This window comes from Corythoichthys intestinalis, chromosome 7 (genome assembly GCF_030265065.1).
Source record: "Corythoichthys intestinalis isolate RoL2023-P3 chromosome 7, ASM3026506v1, whole genome shotgun sequence".
In the NCBI taxonomy this organism is placed as follows: domain Eukaryota; kingdom Metazoa; phylum Chordata; class Actinopteri; order Syngnathiformes; family Syngnathidae; genus Corythoichthys; species Corythoichthys intestinalis.
In genome coordinates, this window is record NC_080401.1 from 10,184,626 (window position 1) to 10,197,380 (window position 12,755).

Consider the following 12,755-nt stretch of genomic DNA (forward strand, 5'->3'; position numbering starts at 1 on the left):
CACCAGCCGCAGGGCAGGAGAAGCGCCAGGGCCCCGATCAACCCCTGCCCCAGACCACCCCCGGTGCACCTGCACCCACCCCCCCGCCGCCCGAGCATCCACCCCGCACCCCGAACAGGTGCAACGCCAAGTGCCGGAGACCAGGGGATGTCCACCCAGCCGGCAAGGGACAGCAAGCCCCACCCAAGGCCCCGTGGGCCCCAAGAGTGGCTCCGGCCTTCCTGTGTGAAGGCCGGTGTGTGCATGAATGTTTGTATGTCTCAGTGTGCCCTGTGATTGGCTGGCAACCAATTCAGGGTGTACCCTGCCTACTGCCCATTGTTACCTGGGATAGGCTCCAGCACCTCCGCGACCCTCGTGAGGAATGTGAATGAATATGGTCCAATGAATTTTACAATGACAACAATAAAACAAAAACAATTCACCCCAAAAAAAGTTGTGCATCATGTAAATGTTCAATTAAAGCAAGAAGAGGGGGGGCTGGAAGTCTGGACACAATCGAGAACCGGAGACGAGAGCGGAGGCTCCCTGGGCCCAAGCTGAGGATAGCCCTCTATAGGCGGGCACGCCATTATTGGCCGACAACAAAGATGTGCGACAAGCCGCCGGTCGTTTGCCAAGTGGCCTTTTCGGTGGCCGTGGAGCATTGTCACCCACAAAATGCAAGCCACCTCCTTTTTAAAACGTTTGCCATGATCCCAGTATTTGACATAACATAAAATCTGTAGCTTACTGACTTCGTCATCCGTCCAACAGTCTCCAGATTGTCAGACTTGTTTTGCCCATTCCTCGCGGTGAACAGTAGGCTATGTTTTGGAAATCCAAAAAGCCTCACACCACTCTCCCTGTTGTAGCAACAAAACCCTGCAGCACATTGGGCTGGCGTGAAATAAATAATAAACAAATTAATCCGTAAAATCAGCTGAATATGCAGTCCTTCTACATACTATACATACTATAAAAATGGCTGTATTGTGAAAATAATCACTACCGCCTCCTTCATCAATCCAGACTCTGGCCAGAAGTCAATCATTTTCAAGGCGCAGGATTAAAAAAATTGAAATAAAATTAATTGAATTCCAGTGAGAGAGAAAAAAATGACAGCAATGAAGCATTATTCGTCTAAAGTGCAAAGGTCGGCCCCACACATTTTTACCACACCAAATCTGGCCCCCTTTGCAAAAAGTTTGGACACCTCTAGTCTAAGGGGTTCGGTGAAGGTTAGGACAAGCTGACTAAATCTAGGGAAAGTTGTGTTTTTCGAGCAGGTTTTGGACTGCTTAGTCCCCAATTCACAGGCTTTATTACAATTCTTTCAACTACTAGACTTCTATCTGATGGGAGGAGAAAATAGTTTGCTCAGTGGAAGGTTGACTCTCACTTGGTATGATAAGCACAACGGACCAACGGGGAACGTGCTGTGTTTACATACAAAAAACAACATTTGCATCACATTTTACGCCATGAAAATAGTATGTAAGGTAATGATTTAATTAATTTTTTGCTCGCGATGCTATTGGCAAGAGTAGCGCTACTAATTTCACCATTGAGATGTTGCAACAATAATCACATGACTCCATTACTGCAATCAGACGCAGGTTTGCCGTTCTATGATTAGGCAAGCCTGTACAATCACGCGTCTTTAAAGCACCGTAACAAGAAGTATTTGACATAGAGCGCTGCCCTCAAAATTAATCGAACGCGCAGACTTAAAACTCTCCCAGTTTTTATTTGGCATCGATTGACCACGAAAAACCTAAGATATAATCCTTTTAATTTCATAATAGTAACTATGAAGGAACTGCAGTATTCACTATTCAAACTAGGAACTATGTTCTCCACTAGAGGGCAGGGCACTTATGCTCTTTGGACAAATAATGTTTCTTTACTGTTTTTTTCTCTCTTTTAATTACTTTTCTTTGGCTTAATGTGGTTATGTAATATAGATATCTTTGTGCTCAGAAAAAAATACCGTTGTTAATTAAAAAAAAAAAAAAAAAAAAATCAAACAAAAATGTAAGCAGTTACTCACAATGTTACTCATTACTTGACTATTCTTTTCACCAAATACTTTTTACTTGAACTTGAGTACCGGTACATTTTTTGGATGACTACTTTAACTTTTACTTGAGTAATATTATTTTGAAGTAACACTCCTCTTACTTGAGTAAAATTATTGGCTACTCTACACACCTCTGGTGTTGAGAGTTCCGGGCAGATCATCTCGAAGGTACCTGAGCGGACATTTTGTGGACATGTCCTAGTGGGCCAGCTTTTAATTATTATTTCCTTAATAAATGTATTTATCAGAGGTCATGATTGCTTTCTTTTTTATTCCTGAATTGTGTGTCGTCATCTCCTGTTCATTAAGAGAATAAAAACACATGTGAAAAGAAAAAAAAAATCAACTTTTTTCTTCTTTACCTGCCTCTGCTCATTCAATTTATTTTTATAATTTATTTTATTTTATATTATTTATATTTACTTATATTACTTTATATATTAGTGCTGCAACGATTAATCGATTAACTCGAGTATTCGATTGGAAAAAAGATTTGAATTTTGCCGTTCGAGTATTCGTTTAATTAAAGTGGCGTTGTAATTGTTTGTTTTTGAAATTGATTGCATTTAGTTTTATTGATTTGGGTGGATACACTGCCCTCAAATTTTGTTTGAGCTAATGTTTTTATAATGCATTTGTAATTTAGTTTAAAGGTATATTTAGCCAATTTTTGTGGAAATATGTGTCTGAACCATTTGTTATGAGCATTGTTTAAAAAAAAAAAAAAAAAAAAAAAAGTTTTTTTTATAGCATTTAAGCTAGCGGACTTTTGCTATGTAAGTTAGCCAATTGTCCTTTCGTTGTACATAGATCCTTATTTTTTTTTTTATAACGTTTGAGGCTCAGCTCAGTTATTTTATTTAATTTTTTTATTGCTATCCCATTATTCGAACTAACTAGTTCATCGATTAATCGACTACTAAAATATTCGATAGCTGCAGCCCTATTATATATTATTATATAAATATATATATATTTTTTTAATTATTAATAATAATAAAATAAAATATCAATAATTTGAGATAAAACTGGATTGTGATTTCTATTAATATTTATAAATAGAGAAGGTCAGCGAGGTATTCTGTTGATTTGTCTGACCCGACTATCGCTTGTGTGACACACAGTGTGCGCAATACGCATGCGCAGTGACCTAAAAGCTTGTGTTGTTCCGGGGTGACATTTTAGCAGTGAACACAAAATAGCAGCGTGTCCTCAGCATGAAAAAAAGTGTTTCTTCCTAGGCAAATTATAGTCTTGTTGTCTCGGAAGAGGCGTATGCTTTACTGTGTACGGAGCACTGCGCGTGTGTGTTTTAAAACGAAGATATCAAACAAAGGCACAACCCATCGTTCGATTTTATTAGCGCGAGATATGCTAATCACGCTAGTTTGGTATATTGTTCATTACAAATCTACCGGATCGTTAGCTAGATTGTATTATGGGTTTTCGCACTAATTGTTGCCTTTTTCCTCCTATAAAACAATGTAAGGCATTCTAGTGTGCAAAATGGATAGAGACTTGTTGAGGCAATGTCTGACGTATCACGGAAAGTCATTGTTCAACAAATTGAAATGTGAACAGACGGAAAATCCCGATTTTCAAGCCGTGGTGACTGACCTGTGCAAGGCTGCATATGATGGGTAAGTCTAACCTAATTTTCACGTGTGCCATACGTAGCTATCGTGCAATGTAGCAACTGTCTGTAGAAATAGAGAAGTCTTGCATTGGTTGCCGTTGCCAGTCGTCATCTCCCACACCTCCCTGTACTTTACATCTTCTGTAAACTCCTTCTGTACTCTCGAGGCTTCAATTCTATTAATCTCACCGGGTCGGGTCCGTCATAAAATGAGAAACCTTGGGGAGAACCACAGGTAGGAGAGATCCACTTCCAGGAGGGACAGGCTATAGATGCACCAGGACTGATGGTGGGTGTTAGCTGCAGGAGGCCCAGTTTGTAGAGATGCAATGGAATGAAGAAACAAGAGAAGGTCCATCTAGCCAGATCAGACGGGTGGGGGAGGGGGTAACGAGGACGTCCATCCAGCCAGGTGTCAGGATAGTCAGGAGGCTGCGGCTGAAAAATAGGGGGGAAAGGGGACACCGGGGGACTAGTGATGAAGAGACTAGTCAACTAGATATTAGAATTAGAAAAGAGAAATAAAGTAAGACAAGTGGTAGGTAGAGTGAAAAAAAGGGCATAGGACTCAGTGGCTGAACTTTCCCCTGCGTTATAGCTTCTACTGCAGCTTAGACTGAACTGTGAGTATAGTCCGATTTTAACTAGCCTGACCACAAGCTTTGTCAAATAGACACGTTTTTAGTCTAATCTTAAATGTATAGACTGTGTCGGCTTCTTTAATACTAGCTGGAAGCTGATCCACAAGACAGGAGCTTGGTAGCTAAAGGCTCTCGCTCCTACTGTACTTTTAGAGACCCTGGGAACTACCAGTAGACCTGCATTCTGAGAACTGAGTGTTCTGTTGGGGCGGTATGGTATGGTTGTTGCCGAAAAGATTATCAATATGCCTCCACCAAAAATCGATATATATCGTTTTAAAAAGGTGTCACTGTTAAAAAAAAAAAAAAAAAAAGGAACAAACAGGTTGCTAGCCAAATCTTCTATTAGAATAGTATGTACGTTAGCTCACTGGCTGCCATTGACGGCGCTAGATTTTTTTTTTTTTTTTTCGTAAATTTACCGAAATGAACAATCAACACACAAACAATAACAACAACAAAAAATAAACAATACTAACACAAATATGCCAGGGGGTATAAACACACCATGAAATGTACATTCGAAACAAAAAAATAAACACTGCTGAAATCAAGTACAAAAAAGTTCTAGTTTTCCACAAATATTAGTTGTTTTTTCGGCTTTCAAATTCTTTGATTTTTTTAAACAACTTTATGTAGCATACAGTTTCGTTATGAAAGTGAGAAAAGAAAGGTGACAGTTTGCTAAGTTCACATTTGTGGAGGTAGAATTTTTATAACAAAATGAGTAGATTATTGACGGTGCTAGACATCCAATTCGTTTTGACTGGATTGGACGTCTACAGTAGTGCCGTTGTAGGTGCACTATCCACTCTGGGTGCACAATCTGCTGATGATGTCACAACAACACTCGTGTAGCATTTGGGGAATGTGGGAAGTCAGACTTTTCCAACCTCTGAACAGGAAAAATATCATTGGAAGTTGGAACGCCACTCGAACTGGAAGATCCTAGTCGCGAAGTTGGGGGAAAAAAGTACCACTTCACGAGTTGCTTTAATCTGACATCTCTCGACAAAATGGTGCTCAAGGCAACGTATTGATGACACAATAATGAAGTTAAATTAGGTTTGTTTGAGGCGCCGTGTATTTTTTTCCTCATACAGTAAATTAGCTTGATGAATTGATATTTTTTATATTGCCTTTCAGCAAGGATGTAACTAAAGAAGGCGGTTACAGTGTGTGCAATTTATCTCATCTGTCATTTTCTTCCACTTTTCGATCGCTTATACTGTAGAAAGGCAGGTTTGCTAAGGTCAAAATGTCTTTAAATGGCCAAAATAAAAACGAATTGTCGCAATCAACTATCTTTGTTGTTTACATACATTACCCACCTTCCTCAAATGCAGCAAAAGTGTTCTGGTTGTTTTTTTCTATTGTGTCAATAATGTACGATTTATATGAAGAACAATTTCATTATTTAAAGAAAGGAACATACAACATCACTACTGATGTCAAAAGCCAGCAAGCAAGCAAAAAAAAGCATAATAAAATAACAAACCATAAAACATTCAAAGGGTTGAGTCTGATGCAGGGTAAAAGCCAGGGATTAAAACTGATTTTTTTTTTTTTTTTTTTTAACTAGTTTTAGAGATGGACAGTGATCAGCCCTGATATTTAACCCTTTAAGGTCTGGGCCTATTTTGTCTGATTTTGCATGCCTTTGAAGTTGCCTTTATATTTCAAAGAAAGAATTGTTTACGATGGCCTGGTTTGGTCCCTTTTTTTGTGACACCTTGAACTTCATGTCCAAATTGTTGTTTCCTTCACTGATCAATTATAAATCATCATTTTGGGCCCAAAAAGACCAAAAATTCCAAAATCGTTTTGTCAAAATTTTTAATATTGATGTCCAATTGACAACGAAACATGCGTAACGAACCGTTTTGAAACTTTGTAATATTTATTCAACATGTTAGGATGAACATTCAACCAAAAAAATTTAGAATAAATAGTCTTATAGTTGACAATTCAACATAAACAACAGGTATAGCCATAGGCGTTTTTTGCCTTTATACATGCTCCAGTCAAAACAGGTTATATACAGCAGACCTAACAGTGAAGAACAGTGAAAAAATAAATACCATCTAACACAAAAAGTGTTTAGAGGCCATCTCTTTATGAGTTTAGGTATTGCGACCCATCGCCTGATGAAAACTATGTACACGCAATCAAGCTTCTTGAACACACATTTATATACACAAATTGAGAAGATTGATGTGGGAAAAAAATATATATATAACATTGGGGGAAAAAAAGCATTTTCAAAAATATTTACAATAAACAAGTTAAATTTTTTTCAGTCATGCCACTCCGAAAAGCAGTTTCGTCCTGGAATTAGACACGGCTACATCACACAGCTCACACTTCAATGGGGTGTCGGTCCTCTTTCCACCCTTCCATTTTCATTTCACTTTACTTTCATTGTCACTATAAATGTACATGAAAATAAGTCAGTATTTATGAAAATAATAAAGTATAAAATAAAAATATATACAGCAATAAATAATAATGGAAATCTATATGTATGACAATAGAAAGAATACCATAGCTGAATATGTGCTACATACCTAATCTTCATATAGAAAGAAGAACACCACAAATTATAAATTCCTGCCTGGGATACCCACAGTGCACGTACGACTTTGATCTGATATGCACATTTTATTATTATATACACAAACACACACTTATATTGCATCAAAATTAACTTTGTCTTGCAATATCAAAAGAAACGTTTTCAGCATGAAAAAAAAGAGTGAGTTGGTTTACCTCTGCTCGTCGATGGCGTCACCTACGTGTTCAAATCCGTCACTATCTTCACTCGAGGACTCTTCCGAAGAAGACGATGATGACGAATTTGGACCATCCTCTTCCTCAAGTTGATCAGAAGCACAATTGCTTGCGCTAAATTTAGTTTTCCGTTCATTGTCAAAGTCACACAAAGTCGCTGCTCGATCCAGGAGTATCCAACTGGCCGTCGCTCGCCACCTCGCTGCTTCAGAACACTCCTCCCTCTCGTTCGGTTGAACCTCGCACCGCAGTTATATTTATTAAAAAAAAAAAAAAACGCATTTTGTGCTTCCACTGTGACTTCGAAAGGGTTCGTTTGATTTGTGTTTTTTTCATGGAGCTTCCGTTTTGAAAAAGGACTAGAAATGATGGAAATATAGACATAAACAAATGATCCATGCAGCGTTTTAATGTTTTTTTGAGAGGACAATAAAACTATAAAACTTAAATGACAATATCTCACGTTCTAGTTGGTCGATTGACTTCAAATAATAACGAGAGTAAACCGCAACTTCCGCACTTTAAAACGAGACCAACCAACGGCATGTGGGTGACGTAATTAAAACGTGAGGGCGCTTCAAAGACGACGTGCGCTGAGGACGCGCCGGCGCGTCCTTCGACTTTCAAGGGTTAATGTCCTCTAACATGAGAGAGACAGGTGTGCGCGCCTGTTTAATGTTTTTTTTTAAGCTTTCCCATTTAATTGTTAATAATCATATCTGTGTGTGATATCATCAATCGCTTTACATACGCATTTTTAAACTGACACTTATAAGCGACGCTTACTACGACTCTCAAGAACAACTGTCACACTTTTAAACAGGCATTTTACAGGAGAGCACGGCTTTGGGTGTGCATTTCGACTCTTTGGCCAATCATATTGCGAGAATAACCGAAGATCACTGTCAAGCGCAGGCCCTCCGAGGAGATTGTGCACCCCGTGCGGATAGTGTACCTACACCGTCAATGGCACTGAAACCAGAGCATTCAGAGCCAGTCTTTTGAGGACATTTACAGTTTATTTATTACCTGTTGATTTTGAGACACTTCCTATTCATTTGGAGTAGGGCTGAATGATGTAAGAAAAAAAACGACATTGCAATTTTTTGAGTGTTTACGATATATATTGCGATATTATAACTAGAAGAACTTTCACCAGATGACTTGTATAGCTCTCTTAACAACGTTTAATACCGTATAATCCAAACTAAGGGAGTTCATTTGTGAATGATGAAGATTGTTGTATATTAAAGGGATCCAGAAGGACATGTCTCTGCACACTTGCTGCTTTTAAGAAGCAAAATAAAAGTTGGGGGGCGGGGACAATCGCACGTTTTGTGATGGGACTATTGCGCATGCACACATTGCGATGGCAATTTTTAAACGATATTTTGCGCAGGCCTAATTTGGAGACATTCTTGAGTCACTTCCTTTACAGTAACCTAAAACCAACATGGGTGACATGTAAATGCCCCAAATCAACAGGAACTGACCCTTAAACACCCCAAAAGGAAAATGAAGTGACCAAAAATCAACAGGAAATTATGTGAAATGCCACAAAATTCAATAATTGCCTGGCATTAGCTGCCACTGACAGCCGTTGACATCAAATCCATTTGAAGTGGGAGGGAGATTTGTTCATTTGTTGCCACGTTCACAGTTTAAATGGATTGGACATCCACTAATGATAGTCATTCCAATTCATAGCAGAATGATGAAAATGGCTTGCTATTCTGTTTATCAGTTGTTGTTTTGTGTTGTATTGCTGTATCATGAGATCATTGTTATCGTGAGCGTTGTATCGTATCGTGAGGTACCAAGAAGTTCCCACCTCTAGTACCCAGCCTCAGATTTGCGGTAGACCATAAGGATGTAATATATTTGTTCACTTTCACAGATATGACGAAGAACAGAGCAACCCCCTCGTGGAGCAGTTCATAGCGAGGAAAGCTGACATTCTTTTCAGTCCATCATGGAAGACTGCAACTCCCAAAGAGGAGGAGTATGGAGAGGAGGAGGCTGCAGGTTGTCCATGTTTTTTTTTTTCATTTTGCCAATGTAGATATGCAATATTGTTAATTTATTACTAGTGTTTGGCTTTTACTGCAAAAACGGAGGCATAAAGTATTTAAAATCTTGCAATTAAGCAGGTTTGGACTAAAGCAGGTTTGCACTAAAAATAGAAAATACTATAATGAAAGCCATATGTTCTTCAAATGTAAAACAAAAACCTGTTTACTTGAGTGAGGGTTCGGGAATAAATTGATATAAATTATGGGTGTCCCAAACGACTAATTTTCTCACGATTAGTCAGCAGATTATTTTTATGAGTAGTCGACTAATCTTTTTTTTTTTTTTTTTTTTTTTTTTTTTTAACTAAGTTAGCAATTAAATTTTTGTTTACTCTTATTAATTCTCAAAAGCTTTTTGGAACACTTAAATTCTTTATTAACCCTTTAACACCTAAGCCTATTTTGGTCGAATTTGCATGCATTTGATGTTGCCTTTATATTTAAAAAAAAAAAAATTGTTTACAATGGCCAAGTTGGGTCTCTTTTTTCAGGACATCTTGAACTTCTTGTCTAAACTTGTTTTCTTCACTGACCAATTATAATCCACATTTTGGACCCAAAAAGACAAAAAAATCCCAAAATCTTTTTTCAAAATTTGTAATGTTGATGTCCCATTGACAACCAAACATGCTCAACCAACCGTTTTGAAGCTTGATAATATTTATCCAATTTGTTAGGATAAACATTAAATAGAAAAAAATAAGATTGAACAGTTTTATGTTTGACAATTCAACACAAACAGCAGGTATGGTCATAGGCGTTTTTGGCCTTTACACATACTATGGTCAAAACAGGTTATACAGTATACTGTGCAAAATAGGCAGAAAAAAAATTATAAATATCATCTAACACAAAAAGGGTTTGGAGGATATCTCTTTGTGAAGTTAGGTGTTGTACCCATCACCTTATCAAAAGTATATACGTACTTGCAATCAAGCTTCTCGAACACACATCTACATAAAAATTGAAAAGATTATAGTGAAGAAAAAATATATATAACATTGAATAAAAGTGTTTTAAAAAATATTGACAAGTAGTTCAGTTCAATTCAAAATTTTCAGACATGCGACCCAATAAAGTTTTTTTTTTTTTTTTGTGCACTCAATAAAGCTTCTTCTTGAATAGGTCACGGAGCTGCGTCACACACAACGTCACACAGCCTACTCTTTCGCCGTTTGTGCGCTGCTGTCACTTCTACTTGCCGGGACGCCGACTCATCCCAAGAAAAAAACGACAAATACGGCTCATCTTCTTCTTTTAGTTAATGAAATAATGCATTAGCTTGCGCTAAATGTAGTTTTAGATTCATTCTGCACGTTTCAAAGTCGCTCACTCAAACCAGCCGGCCGTTGCTTGCTTCGCATGCCTCCCTTTCAATAGTTGGTGGCTCGCTCGGAAATTTATTAAAAATGATCACATTCGGTTCGTCCTTCGTGACATCACAACGGCTCTTGGGATAAGTAGTCTTTTGTGCTGCTTTCGGTTTTGAAAAAGGACAAGAAATGATGGAAATATGGAAATGGATACATGGTCCATGCAGCGTTTTAATGCATATTTATCAGTGCAATAAAACTATAAAACTCAAATGACATTATCTCCAGTTTTTCTTGGCCGATTGACTTCAAATAAAAACTGGTGTGGACATCAACTTCCGAACTTTCAAACGACACCAACGAGCGGTACGTGGGTGACGTAATTACAGCGTGACGAAGCTTCAAAGACGATATGCGTAAATGCGCCGCTGCCGACACGTTCGGTGTTAAAGGGTTAAAGTACAAATAATCATCTAAATAACAATAATCACAAATAAACAATGACGTCAAATGCTGATAGCATTAACTGGTGCAAAAGAATGGAATGTAAACAGATTCAGAACACTGCCTTCGCCTTTCCAACATGATTCAAAACAATTCTTTAAAAAAATATCTAGCATTAATATTATAGTAGTATTAGTATAATAATAATAATAATAGTAATTACTATTATAGTATTATCATAATTATGATTATTCATTGCCAATCAGATTTTTCATAAAGGGTGTCATTTTAAAGCTATTCTTAGTGTAGAATCTGAATTCTAAAGTATGTGGGATTAACTCCAGAAATCGTTATTTATATGACAAACATAACGTGCTTTTATTTTGAAATGTTCACCGGAAGTACGTTCGCTAAACCATAAGCTTTACACTCCGCAATAATAGCACTTTTCGTCATTGCATGTGGTGTCAGTAATCAATTTCCCCCCCCTTTTTTTTCGTTTGCAAATGCTGTTGACCAGCGATCTTTCATGTTTGAAGTGTCACTTTTTAACCGCAAGTTTGCGTTTTAGAGAAGACTGCCAATTTTTTTTATAGCAGGCTAAAGTAGGTTGTCTTTTTTTCCACCATTAGCCTCAATGTTACAATGCACAAACGCGCTTCTTGTGGCTTCTTCCCCGTGGTTTTCGGCAGCATTTTTTTCCCCACTCGGCGGACAGGGCATCAAAACATGGAATCGAAATTTTAAAATTCGAACGGTTCCGGGAGAACCGGAATGATCAATGCCCAACCCTAATATTCACCCGAGTTTTTGAACACCAGGAGGTTTCAAAAAACTAGTGGTGGATTCAACATAGATTTGCCTTTCACCTAACCAGATTTTTCATATTGACATGAACATTATTTTAATGAACAAAAAAAAAAAGACAAGAACAGTCTTGACTTCAAATAAAGTGCCAATATTTACGTTTTAAATAGATAGAAATAGAATTAATTAATTAATTAATTAATTAATTAATAATCACAATCAATTATTAAATAATTGAAGATGTGTTTTCTGAACACTGAACACTGAACTAAAACATAAACCCGACAGGTATTGTGCTTTATCATCAGATAAAAATATTTGGTGCTACAGGAGAGGAGACTGTTGTGGTCTTGGTCCATGAAACAACTTTCTTAACCTGGCAATTGTAGGACAGCAAGCCTATCAATAACCATAAGGCCTCTCAATAACTTACTAACTTATAACTAACACTGTAAAATGCAAACATTATATAGTAAGGTTCATCACTCATTCCTCATAACAAAAATATGGTAGAACATAAAGGATTAATGGCTTGCCTTATAATAATTAATATAAACGGCAGTGAGTGAACCCATTTTCAATAAAGTATGAGGTTTCTTCTCTGCATAGTACGAAATCCTACCAAGCATGCTGTCATTACACATTGACTAACATTACACGTCTATACTGTATGTCCGGGGTGAAAACCTACGTGCCGTGCATGGTGGCCGATCGAAGTATGGAAGCGTGTGGCAATCTCATCATACTTTGCCGGTAAACATTTATCTGAAAAGTGGCGGCGGCTTGGAATGATGCACCTGGCTCCAAATGACGAAGTAGCCACTTGAATCCTATGTCCTCGATGAGGGAAAAGAGTTGGTTGGTTGTCTAGCACCTTCATTTCTGTGATCATCTTTGTGAAACTTTTCAAAGGCCTTGTTAAATGGTACAACCCCGGCTTATTAGCTGGCTTTGGAATCGGATGGCTAGATTCATTTGCAGCTCGCGCGT

At 37.8% G+C, this 12,755-nt stretch overlaps 1 protein-coding gene across 1 annotated transcript in view; it reads left to right on the top strand.

Moving 5' to 3' along the window:
• The first annotated feature begins 3,221 nt into the window (after positions 1-3,221).
• The window catches only part of ttc14 (tetratricopeptide repeat domain 14), a 33,637-nt gene continuing 24,103 nt past the window's right edge, over positions 3,222-12,755 (top strand). Inside the window, exons 1-2 of the mRNA XM_057841359.1 lie at positions 3,222-3,702; positions 9,027-9,154. Of these exons, the coding sequence (XP_057697342.1) occupies positions 3,569-3,702; positions 9,027-9,154 (262 nt within the window). The 5' untranslated portion in view covers positions 3,222-3,568. The remainder of the gene's footprint in view (positions 3,703-9,026; positions 9,155-12,755) is intronic.